Genomic DNA, 19,916 nt, shown 5'->3' on the forward strand with positions numbered 1-19,916 from the left:
AAAAAAAAAAAAAAAAAAAAAAAAAAAAAAAAAAAAAGGATAATCCAGGTACTCAGTTTTGCCATACACCTCAAAATGGTGATTCTGTTTCCATTTCTTTACTGGAGTTCAGATTTCTTTCCCAGTACTTCAAGTTCAAGCTTTGTCACAGATGTAAAAGGTTTTGCCTGTGACTTATAGTCATTAACCTGCACATATTCTTCTTGAAAGCATCAGTTTTCACCCTTCCTCATGCATACATTCTTACTGATGCCAGAAATATCCAGCCTCAATATTCCCACTTGTGCCAACAGTAAACCTAGTTGAATATATACTGCTGAAGGTGGTTTATATTTTCAAAGCCAGTAAACAGTGTCAAGAGTAGGAGTCCAGTCACCACGGCTAGACTGTCTATATAGTATTTATTGTCACTACATCCTCGGCACACGTTTAATGCAGACCTACCAACACCCTCACAAATCTTTCCTGAGAAAGCATTAGTTCAGGAGCTGCATAGGCTAGGGACTGTTTCTGAGAGACAGCTTGAGCAAGCCACCTTGTTTCGTAAGATTAGAGACTAAAGTTATGGAGGTAGTCAACCTGCAGAATCTGGCCTTGGGGACAGTGGGGAATAATCACAACACAGTTTGGAGCACTAGGATAAATGTAGCCAGAGCATTCAGGGATGCCCCACGCCACCTAAGCATTTGTGAGGAACTTGCTCTACTGCTGGGATTAAAATATGAAGGCAAGAGAAGACAGTGTTACAATTAATCACGAGGTGAAATGCTCTAGTAACAGTGCTAATGTATCTGCATCTGCTGTGGGAATGTAAAAACAGACAATCACCTGAAGGAGAAGGAAATGATGGCTAGATTTTCTTAAACTCCAGTTTCTCATTCTAATAGTAAAAAGAAATTACTTACAACTAAACACTGCCATTTTCCTTAATCACACAGATCTTTATGGCATAAATTTTCCAAAGGGAAATGCTTTTAAAATACTGCTTTGATGGTTTGAGAGATAATTCCTGTATATCTGGCTGACGTTATTATGCATCTTCCTATATATATTCCCAATTTTTTTAATTACATCCTAGTGGACTTCTTAGCAATCCTACCTCAAACAAATAGTAACACTATATACTTTATAAGACATTCATGGTGCATTGACCTTGGAATTATCAGGATTGTTTCTCACGCTTCTTTTACTCACTCCTCTTTTTCACTTATTGTTGCGCAGAATTTTTTGCCATTTCTTAAACAGGCTTCCCCAGAAGTGCCACCACTTTAGCTGGGGAGCTCAGCTGTGCCCTGCAGTGGTTGGAGCTGGCTGGGAGTGCCTGTGTCCGGCATGGGTCAGCCCTGGCCGCTCCTCACAGAGGCTGCCCTCGTAGGCCCCCATTAACAAAACCTGTGCACCTACACCCAATGTAAAGTTACATTTTTCTTTAAAAACAGAGTAAGATATTCAGGTAGCAAAATGCCCTATATTTCAGCACAAGATTTATAAATATTCTTAATCCTTACTGCATTCCTCACAAACTGCCTGCAAGACAGTCTTGGGGCTTTCTTCTGTGCAGACACAGGATAGAAGGTTGGTGTTTATTTTGCTCATATTTAGAGTACAGGTATGAAAGAAAGCAAAATTCAGAAGTAATAGTTCCTGACAAACCTGTGGGAAAGGTCAGACTTTGGAGAGTGTCTTAATTTCCCAATTCCTTGGATTGTCAATCTGGTTAGAGCAGAGGTGCTAATCTCTCCTCCCTGGTGTCCAGTGGTAGGACACATGAGAATGGTTCAAAGATGCACAAAGGAAGGTTTAGACTGGAAGCATTTCTTTATCAAGAGGGTGGTCAAACACTGGAACAGACTTCCTAGAGAGGTGGTCCATGCCCCAAGCCTGTCAGTGTTTAAGAGGCATTTGGACAGTGCCCTTATGATTAACATGCTTTAACATTGGGTCATCCCTGAAGTGGTCAGGCAGTTGGGCTAGATGATTGTTGTAGGTTCTTTCCAACCAACCAAATTCTATTCTATTCTATTCTATTCTATTCTATTCTATTCTATTCTATTCTATTCTATTCTATTCTATTCTATTCTAATTCTATTCTATTCTATTCTATTCTATTCTATTCTATTCTATTCTATTCTATTCTATTCTATTCTATTCTATTCTATTCATTTCAGCAATTTAAAATAAAATAAAATAAAATATTATTATATATTTCTTGCTGAAAATTTAGGTGTTCTAGTCCATAAAATATTTCCCTTTTTCCTGATATTACAAAGCCTAGTTTTCTCAAAAAATATAAAAATAAAATGAAAAAGGAATGTAATAGTGACCTCTGATTAATTATTGAAAAAGACAAATATATGACCCAGTATGAAGAAGACATCACTCCACATGTGTACAAACAAAACTGACAGTTCTAAAGATGATATAGCACTATGAGTCTGTAGAGGACTGAAGAAAGTTAAAAACAAAATAGAGGACATTCTTTTGCTTCTGTATGTAGTACTGCCTTGTGATATCCATTTCTTGAGTCTTATATATAGTTATGGTCTGTGCATGTGCAGAAAGGCAAAGTGGAACAGTGGAAAGTGCAGACACAGGCAATGATTGAGGAGCAACTCTCTTAGAAAGAGAGACTAAGTTTGGACAGGAGGAGACTGAGCAGGGATATGATTGAAGTTGACCAAATCATGAAGACTTTAGAGATAGTGAATGCAAAATTACTCATCAAATGCTGTATTGTTAGAGGAAAGGAGTACTCAATAAAATCTGATGTTTCATTAATCAACTAATGATGTTGATTTCAAAGAGATGAAAGAAACTAATTCTTTAGAAAGTAGGTAGTGAAATTCCAGGATATGCTGTCATAGAAGAGGTTTCTAGTAGTATCAACTAATTTTAAGGACTACCAAAATTTCAAGGCAACCTGTGGGTAGCATATGGAAGAGACAGCAAAATGTTATCTAACTAACCCAGCAGCTGTGGATGTTTTGGGAGCATAAGGGCAATGGAGCACAGATGCTGCCCAAGCTTGTATATTTTACCTAAATAAAACAACCTATCAGTATTATCATAGAGATCATACTGAGCTAGATGGACCACTTGGTTCAACTCAGCAAGATTATGTTTCCAAGATAACTGATATTGTTTTGGAAAACAAAAATTCTTCATGCTGGCTTCCTACGTTAGGTTGATGGAATGTTCACTGCTTTCACCTAGCAGATTTTAAATCATCACAAAATGTCTTTTTATTGGTAAACAGGCAGTTCATATCATCTCATGATGCATAACAAGACTGGAAAGAACATTTCTTTCAGTCTAGAAGAGTATGTCCTATAGATCAACTGAAGAAATCAGAAGCTGCATTGAAAGTTTATAAAACCTGAATCCTAGAAGTAATTTAGCCACTAATATAAACAAAGATAAAACACAATCCCAAACAGTAACATTGTTGTACACTCTGTTCAACATCTGCTACATTTTCAGTCAATATTTTGGCCTGCTTCGTTGGGCAGCCTTCCAGACAATGCCTGGGTAAGTTTGGGGGCTAGATCAAGAGCTGAATCCAATGGAAATACATACCAGGACATCCTGCTTGGGAGTGGAGAGGAAATTGACTTTATTTTTATATGTACGGGTTATGGAGAGGCTATGGGGGAAGAGAGTTTAATTGTAAAAATGGGAGTTGTTCTGTGCCTGTTGCCTCAGAACCAGAGAACAGGCCTTGTAGTACAGACAATTTTGCCTTTGCTTCCTTTGGATCCTCAGGACTATTTTGCCAAAAGATCTATGAAAGAAGAAAATACCTAACAGATTGTTCAGAACTGCTTTCTCTCACTCAAATCCTTCTTGTATCTCCAGGGAATATCTCTAAGTAAGCTTGGCATTACTCATGAAAAGTTCTGAGGGATAATGGAGTTTCTTGAATGTTTGCTTAGGGTTTTCTAAGGGATTTTTTTTGTTGTTGTTCAGTTACTTTATTAAATTATTTATAAACTTCATATGTGCAAAGCTCCTGGGAGACTTATGTACCATATAAAAGCATCTCAGTGGGCAATTAAGTTCTTCCTTGTCTGCTTCATCTATGCAGAGAGCCAGCGTTAATGGGATGAGCTTCAACAAGGCCAATTGCCAGGTCCTGCCCTGGGGCCACAACAACCCCCTGCATGGCTACAGGCTTGGGGAGGTGTGGCTGGAGAGCTGTGTGTCAGAGAAGGATCTGGGGGTTCTAATTGACAAGCAGCTGAACATGAGCCAGCAGTGTGCCCGGGGGGCCAAGAAAGCCAACGGCATCCTGGCTTATATCAGCCATAGTGTGACCAGCAGAAGTAGGGAGGGGATAGTCCCCCTGTGCTCTGCACTGGTGAGGCCACACCTGGAGTGTTGTGTCCAGTTTTGGGCACCTCAATGCGAGAGAGATATCGAGGTGCTGGAGCGAGTGCAGAGGAGGGCAACGAAGCTGGTGAAGGGCCTGGAGAATAAATCCTATGAGGAGCGATTGAAGGATCTGGGACTGTTTAGTTTGAGGAAGAGAAGGCTGAGGGGAGACCTCATCGCTCTCTACAGCTACCTGAAAGGACATTGTAGAGAGGTTGGTGCTGGTCTCTTCTCACAGGTGATTAGTGACAGAACAAGAGGGAACGGCTTTAAACTGCAACAGGGGAGGTTCAGACAGGAGGTTCCCTCTTTTTCACAGAAAGAGTGGTCAGACAGTGGAATAGGCTGCCCAGGGAGGTGGGGGAGTCACCATCCCTGGATGTGTTTGAGGTCATTTAGATGAGATGTTGGGGGATATGGTGTGGGGGAGAACTTTGTAGAGTAGGGCTGATGGTTGGACTCGATGATCCCAAGGGTCTTTTCCCACCTGAATGATTCTGTGATATCTGTGAAAAATACTTCTGGGGATCTGCAATGTCAGACCATGGAAGATAGGAGCAAAGGACAATATAGACCACACCTTGCCCACCTACTCAATTCTCTTTTATCTAAAAGGCCAAGGTCTTACAGTGCTTCATACATGGTGGCCACACAAATGAAAGCATTTATTATCAAGGATTTTGTGGCTAAAGATGGAGGAAATGCTGTTCTTTCACTGTAACTTTATAATACTATTGGAGTTTCTTAAAAGTTTTGCTTATTTCATGCTCTAATCCAGTCTGTACTTGCTGGAAAGAGCAGGTATAATAACAAAGATATGAATGTCTATATTAATAAAGACAATACTTAAAGGGAAGTTATTGCTTGTGATTTTTTTTTTTTTTTCCTCTGCACCTCTTAATGTCTTGTACTTTTCAGGAAAAGTATAACTTTAAATTGAATTGCCACACATAGCTAGTGAAAGTTCCCTGCCCATGGGGAACTAAATGATCTTTAAAGGTCCCTTCCAACAAAAAAAACATTCTATGATTCCATGATTTACATAGGGAGTCTCTTAAGATGACAAAATGGATAAAAGTATGGCCACCAAAATTTGAACCATAACAATGTTATCTTTAAACTCCTTGTGGGAAGAATTTAGTGCACATAAAAATAGTAAAATCAAGTTAGAAAAACAGACAGCAATTTTTAACATGTTAAATTGGTTGCTTTGAGATCCCCAGAAAGCAAAATACTAACTGAATTCTGAATACTTGGTGATTCGAAATATCAATTAAGTCTGAAAATTTAGAGACACCAATTTGAAAGAGTATTTTCATGTATGCTCAACACTTGAGATGAATGTCATGATTTTCAGTACATACAAAAATGCAGCAGCCATTATTAAAGAAAAGAGATTATAGCCATGCTGTAGAAAAGTACATTACATGTTCAAAATCTGTTTCTATTTAGGTCATCTTTCACAGGCCATCTACAACATCAAAGAATGGAAACCATCTTCTGTAACTACAGTTCTAGTCAATATTACAATCATATATGTTAGTTAGCTTCTTTATATTTAAATGAGCAAATTAATTAATTTGAAAGAAAAGAACAAGTTCTGTGCAAGACAAGTAAAATAAGAAAATAAAAATGTGCCAAAAATGTACCAAAATTTAAACCTGCCCTTTGTTAATTAGTCACCATGCTACACTTTTAAACATTGCTGCAAACAGAAAATAATACAGACACTTTAGTATTCAAAATCCAAGTTCACATTTTAGGTTTTCTTTTTAGTTTTTAAACTACTGTAGACAGCCTAATACATATATAAATATAACTGAACTCTTAATGTCACCTATAGTTTCTTTGAATCTAGTGTAGGTCATTGAGTATAGTGTAAAGAAATTGATGTTATTCACATAGAATCTATTCATTCATAAGAAAGTGAAATGAAAGTAAAAAATAATTGGTGTTAAAAAGCAGAGTTGTTCATGCAGTGTGAATGTTGAGCATTGTAAAAAGTAAAATTATTTTCTTTTTACCTTAACAATATCTCCCTCACACAGCTGAAAGCTCCTGGCTCTAAGATGGATCCCTTTTCCAGCTTCTGTTTCAATTTTATAGATACATTCATGGTTGTTGTCATAATTAGATGGAAAATTTGGAGACAGCAATGTTCCTTCATTTCCAGAGACAGTTGCTCCACATTCAGCTAAAGAAAACAGACACAAAAAAAAAAAAAAAAAAAAAAGAAGAAAGAAGAAAGAAGAAAAAAAAAAAAAAAAGAAGTGAATTATCCATTTCAAGAAAATATGGGTTATTTGCAGTAATATTTAGATTCTATGAAAACTCTAACAGGCTATGTAGAAAAAGTATAGTTCTGACAGATTTCACTTGCAGGACAAACTCCTAGAAACCCTTCCAAAGTTGCTATCATCTCCTGCATTTCACTGGGTATGTTTATTAAGTGCACTTGGGTGCTTTTACATAATTCCTTTACCTCCAATTTATCCCTTGGTCCTCCCATCAAAGTAACCTATAATGCAGGTTAGCCAGATTCCATAAAAATTAGATGCTTTGCTGAAGTATAGTTATTGTGGTAACATTTCAAATAAATGCAACACTACTTCTTCTATTCAGCTTTATAAATAAATAATAGAAAAAAACAGACAATAAGCTGTTGAGATAAAAGAATCTGGCAATAAATCAAGAGCATTCAAACATATTTTTCTTCATCTGAAATAAAAACAAAAAGCTAAAAAACAAACCAACACTTATTGACATCAGTCAGGGTCAAGCAGAAAACTCCATTCTTTTCCGGGTAAAGATTAGGTGAGTCTGTTTCACAACCATCTGTATTAAGAATTTATTGACACTTGCAGTAGACTTTTTTGTCATTACTCCCCAGTAAAGAAAATGATAAAGGGAAGGAAGAGTGGTATGTTTCAGCCCATGGGCTCAATTTGAGTTCTGAATAAAGACTAATAAAATTATTCCAAACGTGCAATATAAAATTTAGCCCATAAATCAAAACATCCAAACAGATAGAAAATAATATTGATGTACTGTTCAAATATTCAAAATGCTTGAAAATGGCCTACAAACACATTATAAAACCCCATAGTAACAGTAACATACTAGTATTAATATCATTTTTTTTAAAGGGGATGAAATTGATATTTATATCTCATTGTTCAGTTTAAAGATAAAATATACTCTGTTAAATACAGATTTTGACCAAAACATTCAGACCTCATTCAGAGTTTGGTTATAAAAACTGTTATAACAATTATAATAATAATAATAAATTAACATGTAATTGTAAATCAACAGATATATTTTATCAAAGATGTGATAAGTTTTTTAAAAAAATATTTTTTTTTTCTATGAATGTTAAATATGTTTTTAGGGTTCATAAGACATTAAAAGATACATTTTTGGAAGTGCGAGGGATTTACAATTTTAGATAAAACAGTATAGTTTAACAAGTATGTATGTAAATAATCATTCTGAAAATATAATGTAAGGATAAACCAGAAAGATGTATCAGAAAATAAATCATTTAAACATATTCAGGGATAAATATATGTTTCATATTTACAAATAAACAATCTAAAAAATTTTGGTTTACATTTCTGAGGCCTTCACAGACATCATCAAATTTATGTGCTTCTTGCTTTTGAAAAATCTAAAAAGCAGTGAAATTTTCTGTATTTTAGACTTCTTCCCTACAATAAAACTGAAGAAAAAAGGGAGGAAGGAGGTGGACAGGGAAGCAGGGAAACAGAGGGAAGAGGGGAAAGAGGGAAAGAAAGATGAAAGCGGGGAATGAGTTAGTCACAGTCTTACTCAGAGCCTTATTTCTACTCTACATTTGAGAGCTCCTTAGGCAAAGTGCAGAAGGAAATCACCAATAAGCTGGTTCAGGATTTAGCACATGAGTTGAAGTACATTTGCTATTTTAAAGTAGAGCTTTATGTTCTCCCATTCCTTAGCCTTCCTAGGCCCTGATCAACATTATGTATTTAATAGGCAGAAGAGTGTTGGGGAATAAGAACCACTGGCACCAAACTTCAGACAGACGGACTCTTCCTTTGTCGGGGAGTATGAGATGCAACAGGTATTTTTAACATGTTTAAAGTCACTTTACTTTGTCTAAATGTTTCAAATAACTGTAGCAGACTGATAAATGAACTAGGATTTTATTTTGATACTTTCAGTAAAGTAAATTCAAAAATGTGATACATATTACATACAGTTATATATACATCTATATATTTGTGCGTACATGTTTATATGTAGCTATTTCGTCTTTGATTTAAAGGAAAAAGGTGGAACTAATTAATTTTATAAAATGTAACTCAAAGCAATGTCAACATTAATGCCAGACATGTTTAGACCCATACTCTTCAATGTCTTCTTGTGTTTATGACACTAGTACTCTACACAAGCCTTCTGCAAACAAGTGTTTGCCCAAGTAAAGATCCATGCAAAAATATCAGTGTTCCCTTAGGCTGCAATAGTTATTATCTACCTCCTTCAAATAATTGGAAAATATAGAAGTAAAATGCTGAAGAGAAGAAAATAAGGAAATGCTATGGAAGCATAAGGGTTTTTCTTACATAATGTTCATACAGTATTCTACATTTTGTTTCAGTGATTGACTGTAAAGAACTAAGACATAAGCAGTAATAGAAAAAGCTTTCCCTATATTTCCCAATGAGCTTTCCCTAATCTAGAACTGGCCAAATCTCCTGCTCCAATAAGTCTATGTTTCAAAGTTCAAAATCACGGCAATCTAAACCTGAGAATAAAAGTACTGATACTCTGATCAGGGATAATCAGGGTTACAAACTACAGTTAATATAATATTACTACCCTTCTAAAGTATACGTCATTGTGCAAGAAGCAGACATGCTTTCTGCTATGAATAATTAGTTATTTACTAAAATTCAATTACACTGCAAAATTTTTCCCACTCAGTTTGGCCCTCATATACCTCCAACCCATGCTATACAACCATATTCTATTTTCAGTGCCTATTATCCCTTCTCAAATACCTTGCAAATATAGGACAGTTATGCAGTTTCGTCAGGCCCTATCACTCCCTTCGTTACTATGACAAAGGGATGCTTCTGACCTCTGACCAGTCAAGTTTCCTAGCTCATCTTATGTTAGTCAGTAAATCACTGACACAGCCCCAGAAAGAGGTTTCCAAAGGAAAGCAAGCCCTTCTTTGTCAACTTCCCTCCTTCAATAGGAAAAATATACAAAACATATCACAGTTCAGGTTTTCTTGCCACTTTTTGCTAATGTTAGGATATTAAGTTAAGGCAATGTTTAATTAGCTCCCCTAATTTCTTGACCTGGAGATTTATGTGACTGTTTTTCAGAGAAACACTAGCCCCATTCATGGAAAGATTCCTTTCACTCTAGACCATTGGAGCTTTTGGAGTTCAGGTGTCCTAACACCTGAGATCTCTTTCATTTGTGATCAATGCCCATAGATACAAAAGACCTTATGCCCTAAGGACTTCAACTGAGTATTTTTCTAATCCATCCAGCACACTGCAATTCATAATTACATGAGCTCCCTACACAGAATGAGTGACTAGAGACTCAGAAGAGTAGCCTGTGAACAGCAGTGCTGTTTTTTCAGTAGGAAAAGCTTATGCAGTCAAAGGCATCTCTCCCCTTCAAGTCCCTAATATTTTACTTGGCAGTATAGGAAATATAATTATTTTTCTTTACAAATTTCTACAGTAGCTGATATTGCTGCTGTTTTTTTATACCGTAATTAACACATGCAGCCGGAATGTGTGACACCTAAATTCAATTCACTTCTCCTCTGGGGATTTAAACATGCATTTCCTATGACTTCTGCTTCACATAAAGTGATTAGAAAATCAGTTAGTCACAAAGAGACCAAATGTTGGGTAACCTATGTAGCATAATGGGTAGGGCATTAAACAGGGGAGGAGGAACACTTCTTCAAGGAAATTCATACATTAAACAGTTGGGAAATAAAATTCTGAAATAGCCCCATGAATCAATGTTCACTGTTACCATGTGAGTACCAAACTACTAGACTGGAGAAATATATTCATGTTCACTTTCATTTTCATTGCCTCCAAGTAATCTTTAATTCTTTATGCAAAATGAAACAGCCTTTAGCCATGTGGGCAAAATCATTCTGCTAGGAGGTATCAGATATAATTTTAAATTCTTTTACAGAAACAAAGGAAATGAAGCCACATCTCTTATATTCCTGATGAAATATCAAGATGTGAAGTTTTGCATAAAGTGATGTTATCCACCTATGGTAACTTAAAACATAAAAACCTGCCAATATCTCTTGAAAGATGTCATGCAACATTCCTTATCTAGCACATGTGTGCTATGATTAACTACTGATTTTAATACCTGAAGTTAAGCAGAAAAATCTTATCATATGATCCTCAAAGAGCTCTTTAGGTCTCAACTACAGAGGACTTTATTTTACTCTTTCAGGACACTACTTCAATGCCTTCCAGATCCCTTCTGAGTTCCAGACACCTGCCATCATCCTGAGAGAATGATCTGCCTCCACAGCCCAGTCAGAAGAAAGAGAAAAGAATTCTCATGTCCCCTACATGAGAAAAATATCTCATATTTGGTTGTATTTTTATTTATTAAATGTAATTCACTGAATACTAACCATATGCACCCTTTCTCTGATAAAAATCAACTATATCCATATTAGTATCTATAAGTCTTCAAATCATACAAACATTGACAGGTACAGAATTTGCCGCTGACCTTAAAGTAATTAGTTGATATTCTGTCTACAACCTTGTCTTGGAAAAAACATTGTGAATTTAAGTGAACATGTATACAATGACATACCCACTGAACATGCTCTATATAAATAGTATTTTCAGAACTAGCTCCTCCAGCTGTAGCCTTTAAAGAAAACCAGTATATTTCATAATGCTCTTTGTCAGATTATGTGATATGCTCAGACTAGTATAATAGTATTAATGTAGTAATTTAGGAACTTAAAATCTGCATATAATACCTAAAAATTGCTATTAAAAGATGTAGCACTGAAATATGTATTATGATGTAATACACCTTCCTTATTTATTTTGCTTTCCTACATCTCCTACATTTCCTTTGTTTCTAGTAGTAATCTATTTGATTTTTCAAGATGCAAAATAAACTGATGTAAAGTTTCCAGGTTTTTTTACTATCAATATGGTCAGTGGCACATAAATCCATAGATTAAACAGAAAAGATTCAGTTGTCAATTTATGATAATATTTCTCTCAGTTTACTCAGGTATTTTAAATATATTTTGTATTAAAAAAAAAACAAAATGTGGGTAATCAAAGAGATTTTTCAACAGAGAATATGTAGAGAAGTCTGTTTTGAGCAAAAATAGACAAATAAATAGAGAAAACTAGTAGGGAATTTTATCTCATGAAAGCAAAAGCCCGATAATTCATTAGATGTCATAAGAAAAGACAAAAAGCTTCCATCTGCAAGGATAGAAAAGACTTATCTTTCCTCTAGGAAGGACATAAGGAGATTGCTCCAGCTTGTACGCAATTGTTTTGAGTCTGAGGGAGACGGAAAGAAACATTCTTGCAGAAGTAACATGGAATAGCACCTATTGTGTTCTGACAAGATCTATAAAATTAAGGTTGTTTTAATTTTAAAAGGGTCCAATTAATTGGAATTGGACTATAAATAAAATGTGAGGATAGTTTAAATATGCAGCTTTAATGAGACTGTAAAAGAACTGGATTCTAAGCACTGCAATAGGACTAAACACTCACATGTTAAAAAAAATTCCTAGCTAATCTAGTTCCCTAATTTGAAGAAGTAGCATTCACACATGAAAAAAATCCAAAATATGTACTTTTCTTTCCATTACAAAACATTGGATTTTAAGCATCTGTAATTTAAGAGCAGGGGACATCTTTCTGATGCCCTCAGTGAATATCTGCACCCTTTTGTATGCAGCAAAATTGTGTTGCAGCTGAACTTTAAGGTATACAAATTTAATGTAGCTCAATTAAAAAAAAAAAAAAAAAAAAAGTATCCAAAATAGTACAGATGCTTATGTTTTTGTTTCTAAATGAAGAATAAATTCCCTAAAATCTCAACTCCCAAACTTTTTCTACACAGTTGTTAGTGCTTTAAAAAGTTAATATCATCACATCGAAATGCTTTGTTATATAGGTTAAACTAGTACGTACTAAACAAAACTTGTTCTTCAAATGTCAGCTGCTTATATGGTTCTAATCAGATCTTTCACTTCTCAAATCTGCCAAACTATGGAAGTCTACCAGATCACAGCATCCAAAAGACAAGGTCCCTTAAACTCATCTTCTTTTAAAAGAAAAAAATTTATATAACACTGGCTCTACATTTAAAAAGGTAGAATGCAGATAAAAGCAGATGAATCTAATTTTCTATCACAACTTTTTAATCTTGTGTGTTTTAAAGTTAATTTTATTTATTTATTCTAAAATCAAAAATATCCACCTAAACATTTAAAAGGTTTACTCTTATTGATCATATACCACCTATGCCAACACATAAAAGGTTTTAGAGCAGGCACTATATGCTTTATTTTCTCTACAGTTTCTGAGTTGTCTGTTACAACCTTGCTGAGTACTTCAGTAGACTGGAAAATGCTACATTATCAAAACATTCTTCTATTTCCTTGCAATAAGAGCAATCTGTCTGGAAGAGATACTTGACCCCATTCTTTGTTCTTGTGCTTAATAAAATCACTTAAATTCTATTTACATAAGTAAAGTAACTGTTCTTCTTCTTTCATTGTCTCACTTGAAATTGGATAAAAGGAAACTGCAGAGGGTAGATCTTTTGAAGATCATCAAACTCTTCCTGAATGTGAACACAAACTCTATAAAACAAACAAAATTCAGGGATTCTTGAAACACTTTGAAATACAGTTCATGTAAAATGTAACAATAACTTTGTTTAATAGAAAAGTTTGCTATATTATTTTTCTTCCATGCATCTTGCTAAAAGGTTTGACAAGATTTTAAGGAGATCTCCAAAGCAGGGATCAAATAAAAGTAGTACATTGTCAGTTTAAAGGCTTCTCTTCCACAAAGCACTCTACTGAGCGCAGAATATCTTTGTTGTATATACAAAATTGTCCTGCAGTTCATAAAATATGAGAAGAAGCTGAGCTCAGACCTTGCTAATTCTTAATGGTTTTGTTGGACAATATCGTTACCCAGTAGGATGGTCATGCAACATTAAAACAAGAGCAAAGGGGATCATGGTTAAAGCTGAACAAAGCATTGCATGCTCTGTCTTCACATAATAGCAAAAACTTAGGATTTCTCCACAGTCATTGACTGAGGTGTCGCTAAAGCTCAGCATATGACTTCTGCAGGGCAGACACAATACATGACTGAACCGAAGCACAGCTTCCTGTGCAAGCTCAAATGCAGTGAAAGAAGATTCCTGTTAAATGGAATGCTGGATCAAGCTAAGGTGCACATGGAGTTTCCACACCAGCTCTGTTGCACAATGCCTTAATCTCTGTAATGTTAGCATTGCATTCCTCTCCAATTCTGCAGCCAGCCCTTCACTTGTGGGCCTGTAACCTTTAATCTACACATTACCAGGCTGCTGTGGCAGTGCCTTCAGTCTGGTACCACAAGTGATCCTTTTTTTCCTCTCTAAGACAGATTTCAAGTGAATGTCGGTCATCAGCTATGGACTGCACTAAGAAAGCACGTGCATGTGCATCTCAACATTCCTTAAGAAACACCTGTATGATGATGGTGAGGTTAGAACACCTCACCAGAAACCTTACTGAAATGCTTTGCTGTAAAAAAACCTCTTCAATATTCTTTTATACCATTCAATTGCAAAGAATAATGGAGGAGGAAAAGAAGAACTAAACAGCAGGTAAAGCTTTCTCTGAGGTTTGCTTAATTAGCTTTTAATCCATATATCACTGACATAAGACACTAGACATGTTCTCAAAATCCTATGATGTTTATTGAACTCAGGGGATTATTGGCAGATTCCAAGGTATTTATTTAGATTTTTTTTTTTTTTTTTAGATTTTCTTCTACTCTTTGTAGCATCATCAGATAATGAGCTATGAAGATAACATTCCTACATTATTTGTCTTATCAAGAAAAAAGACTTAGTGTACACAGCCTTAAAGTGTAGAAAGAAAAGGGTGACCTGAGGCAATTGTTATTCCTTCTGACTACAGTTGATTAATATTTCATACCAGGTCTCACATTAATGTGATTAAGGTCTTATACAAATCACTCCATTTTGAAAATAGAGTCAGAGTGACCACTATGCACCAACTGAAATCTGTTAGTGTTTCCTGAATATTGAAGTTTTAGTTTTGAAATAAAGAGAACTCAAACATGTAATTACTATACTGCACCATATTTTGAAGGTTCATATACAGTAAGACTCACACAGTAATTTAAACAGATCTTCAATTTTATGTCAAACGTTGATAGTAAAATGAGGTTGGTTTTTTTTTTTTTTAAAAAAAAAAAAAAAAAAAACAAACAGGATTAAAAAAGCACCTTTCAATTGTATTTTTAAAAATGCAATAAGATAAAGAAATAGAAATGATAAAAAATTCTAATGAATAACTTACTATATATGATGTATGAAATAGAAAATAACCTAAAGATTTAACAATTTAAATGTGACAGCATTTAAATATAGAGATCCAATACAGTGTGTCCTGGATGCATGCACATCCACGTCTGTATTCAGAGATTCAACTACTGATGTTATATAAGGTTTCTTGCCATGAGCACCTCTTAAATGCAAGCTCTCTCTGTCTAAACACTAGCTAAAAATGTATAGCAATTTTCTGACAGTTTGACTTCTCAAATGTGAATTCAAATTCTAATGTTATGCTACAGAGAATTTAAAGAAAACAATGAATGCCAGATGTTAAGGGTCTCAGAGAAATCTCCAGTGCTATTCAGGCTAACAAGGTTCTCACTTAACGCTTCAATCTCAATGGAAATTAACTCAATGCTACAACATGACAAAGTATATTAATTATAATTGATGATTTTGCAATGAATACTAACTAAACTATTAAAAGGAAACAGCTTATTAAAGAGTGTCAGCAATTTATTATAGCACCCTATCATTAATTATTCATGTAGTGTTTATTATAACAAATGGATATGATAAATTAATGTGAATACCAGTGAACAATACCTTGGTGAAGATTTTACTCAAATACTGTATTAATGTATCATTAAAAATCAAGTGCCATGTAAAATTTAATAAAGCAGCAACACCACTTAAATATGAAATCAAAACATTAAGTAACTGTTTCTTTACAGCTTTATCTTTTTAAGTTTTTCACAGCTTGCTTTAGGAACACTCCAGACAGTTGAAATGACTAATGGGGGACAGAAAGTAATGAAGGTTAAAAATCAAATGAAACCAAAAAAAGGCAGCACTCAAAATTAAGTTTATTGTGTTAATGTGTTACGCTTAAACTCTATGCAATGCATGAAAGGCTAGTTTGAACTGAATATAGTGTACAATGTACAGTGTACAAATAATATTCTCATGATATATCCTAGGAAAATTTATCACAGTTCCTTAAGAAAATAGTGATCAGGGAAAACCCAGACATGTAGACAGAAGCAGCATGCAAATCAGGTAATACAAGGAAAATCTAAGTTAAGACAATCTCAGAAAGGAAAGTTGAAGAACTAATTCAAACTTTCCTTCCCATTTTCATGTGATGTTTGAATGCCTAAATCCTGGAACAGGTGATCAAAGTGTTTAGTTACATGTCCTTGTGAACAGGGAAAAATAACCATCTCTGGTAACAAGCATAGCTCTTCAGCCATAATGCTGAGTAGAAAGGCTAGGTAAAGGTCATTCATGTTAACCAAGATATTAACTGATTAGAAAATATAACCAAATATTATTTTTTTGTCTCATAATCTTACTAGTGCTTCAATTTTGAAATTAATATTAGAGATATTATGATGGAATAAACTCAATTTATTATTTTCTACCTAAAATTTTCTATAGCAGAGCCATATCTTCTGTGATCTAATAAACATACATTTATTGTACTGTACCCCTCAGAGATTAACAAAACCAGCAGAGTGAACTAGCAATTTCTGAAGTGTCTTTTGAAAAGAGAAGCTATCTACACTTGGGCACTGTACCTTGCAATTCATTGTAAAGATCTCTCTGTTCAGGTTTCTACCCATTGCCTTCAACAATCAGTGAACAGTACATCATTGACAAGTAGGAAGGAAAGAATTAAATGCCTCCCCTCTTTCAGAATTTCATCAGCATATCACAGTGCATCATAAAGGAATACCAAAACTAAAAGACTCATTCCTCACCTGTTAGAGGATCCCTGCAAATGATAAAGTCACATTTCAAAATGTACTTAGGAGATGATTTAGGTGTACATCACAATGCATGCATTTCAACCCTGCAACTTGAACTCCCTCTTTTCCCTCAGCCCTTACTTATTAGCCACCTATGTCTAGAAACATGTATACTCACTGGGTATAGAATAGAAATACAGAATCACAGAATGGTTTGGGTTGGAAGGGACGTTAAAGATCATCTAGTTCCAACCACCCTTGCCATAGGCAGGGACACCTTCCACTAGACCAGGTTGCTCAAAGCCCCACCCATATCTTGTTTCATGTCACATTTCTGCTTTTGCAGATACCTTCTTCCCTGCTAAGCCTGAGAAGATATTTGCCACAGGTATCCAAAAATATGAAGCAAATCAGCATCTAACTTGTCTGAGTATTGATAACTGCCTTTGGAACAGGCTCCCAGGGAAGCAGTTGTGTTACCATTCCTGGAGGTACTTTGAAGACATGTAGATGTGGTGCTTAGGGACATGGTTTAGTGGTGAACTTTGCAGTGTTAGGTCTGCAGTTGAACTCAATGATATTAAGGGTCTTTGCAACCTAAATGACTCTATAATTCTATGAGTCTATGATTCTATCACAAAGCCATGCCAGAGTGCATAAGGGAATATGAAATTCATGAGGCCAGGGACAGCTTTCTACACTGAAGAATGACAGTGAAATCTTTGGAGTATGGCACTGAGCTGGAGGGGTAGCATTTTATGTATTTGAGATCTATCTCTAGTGTTCATTGTGTTGGTTCATTGAATTGTTAGATCCAATTTTAAAAAAAAAAAAAAAAAAAGGAATGCCTATAACCCTTAACCCATGATTCTTCCAATCCCTTTTTTAACATTAGCACAACCGCAATAAAGAGTGGTAGAAAGCCTGACTGGTTTGACTTAAAGAAAAATATAGTTAAAAGCATAGTCCTGGTTTGCTAGATGACATCTAGGAAATCTGCTTTACAAACAGATTTCCCAGAAAAATTGTGTGATTCCTGTTTAAAAGGCTAATGAAGACAACAAGATAGCAGCTGAAACCTGATTGTGATGGTCTCCTTTAGGTAAACATTAGACTCCGAATCAGGGACTTCAACAGACTAAGGAGTTGTTCTGTCCCATTTCTGGACCCCAGTATTCACCAAGCTTCTGCGATTCATAGAGTTTTGGGGATTCACTAAAGTGCATGACGGCCTAGCAGCTTTACTCTTAGATCTGTGTTCTAGGGGGACAAAGTCGATAAAAACTGGGCTTTGTCCTCAGGAAAAAGTAGTCAACTGTGAAATGTAAATGAAACTGTAATAGAATTGTGTCATTATAGGTAGAGAAAAACCAAGCTATCGCTGGAAGGAAAATGTGAGGGTATGTGTCTACACTCGCGCAATTTTATTCACACAGCCATGAAATAAATATAAATATATATATACATATATATATATATATATATATATATATATATATATATATGTTTGTAACTACACAAAGGTAAGTGACATAATGGGAATAAATTATATATGTGGAAGAAGTGTCAGTAATGCATCATAAAAACAATTAGTAATCAAACACATGTTTTTGATTTTTTTTTTTTTCTGGAAAACACTGGTATAATAACTGAAGCAATAATAACAAAACAACAAATGGTAACACAGGATGAGATGTCAATGAATGAAGAGGAAATAAATTATTTTCTGTTTTCAAATCTCAACTAAACAAAATATAATCAGGAGATGTTTTTCTGTACTTCAGTAGCAAGGTTTTTACCTTTACACAAGCATATCAACAAGCACAAAACTAGTAATTTTAAATTATAATTAAAATATTCAGAACTAAATTGGGGAAATTAAACCTACAACACATAGACAAACATGCCAGTTACAGTAATGTGCCAGATTCTAATGTTAAAAGCCTTATAGGTGATAAGCTGTTTCATAATAATAAAAAACATATGCCTATATCAGTACTCTCAAACCTACTGATATGGGTTATTTTAGTGACATTTCTCCTTCAAGACACTGTCCATACTTTTTCAGATGGACCTGTGCCAGGATTGTTAGGAAGGTATTTTTACCTTGGCATTACCTATAGAAATGTGCTCTTATTACCATTAATTCTGTGCATCACACAAAATAGCAAAGTAGCAGATTGTTTCTCTCAGTTCACCTCAATCTTTCATTCCTCTCAGTTACTGTAGATTTTGAGGAGAGGAGTAAAAGAGAACACTGTGAATGTACATTTAGACAACATATCTCAAAGAACAGTTACATAAAGGCAACCAGTTAGGTTTTTTTCCTTCAAAAGACTATGTCATTTATACTGTCGGTAAGCACAGAAAATCCTCACTGTAGGATACTGGCTGGAGTGAATCACTAGTTAGGTAGAGAAACAGTACAGCTCTTCCAAATGCAATCACTGTATCTAGAAAGATGGGAAACAGTACTCATGTGAAAATAGATTGAAGTGTCTCATCTGCAGATATCATCTACTAGCACATTATACAGGAAAGACATCATTGTTGTTTGAGGGCTTTTGAGTAAGCTCTTACAGGAAATGAGATTTCCTTATGCATAACCCCACTAACTTTATTTCAAACAATTCAATGTGGAACATGAAATTCTCTGTGAGGAGATTGGCAGTCTCGGTGCTTCTTCTACAGTTTGTATAAAGAGGTGAAGTGAAGGGATCTCCCTGAAAAGCCACATCATGTTAATGTAAACAGAGAATTCACCAGACAGTTAAGGTATGGGGAGTTGTGTCCACAGAAGAAGCACAGTTTTAAGAGAAAAAAAAAAAAAAAGTTTCATCTTCAGAGATGGGGAAAACTTAACACCACACTGAATAATGATCATGTCTGTTCTTTAAACAGTGCAAAGGGAGTAGGTAGAGTCTTCAAAACTCTGGGGTGAGCTGGAATGAAACTGCATAATCACTTGAGATACATGGCTGAGATAAACATTAAAATCATTCTAACTAAAAAGACAAGAGGGTTAAGGGTTGACACAGAGAGATAAGATTTACAATGACACCTCTTTAAGAACATCCATCTGATTTTTGCAGGTAGACTTGGTGATGTCTTTTTACTGTGAAAAGGAGGGTCCTTACTGATGAAGCAGGGATGCTGCCTTATTATGAGAGCCAACCA

General features: G+C 35.2%; 1 protein-coding gene across 1 annotated transcript in view; it reads right to left on the minus strand.

The window, feature by feature from the left end:
* The window catches only part of CSMD1 (CUB and Sushi multiple domains 1), a 1,016,265-nt gene that overhangs the window by 256,925 nt on the left and 739,424 nt on the right, over nt 1-19,916 (minus strand). The window contains exon 23 of the mRNA XM_026844050.1: nt 6,396-6,565. Within this exon, the coding sequence (XP_026699851.1) occupies nt 6,396-6,565 (170 nt within the window). The remainder of the gene's footprint in view (nt 1-6,395; nt 6,566-19,916) is intronic.

This window comes from Athene cunicularia, assembly GCF_003259725.1.
Source record: "Athene cunicularia isolate RWA chromosome 3 unlocalized genomic scaffold, athCun1 chr3_part1, whole genome shotgun sequence".
NCBI lineage: Eukaryota > Metazoa > Chordata > Aves > Strigiformes > Strigidae > Athene > Athene cunicularia.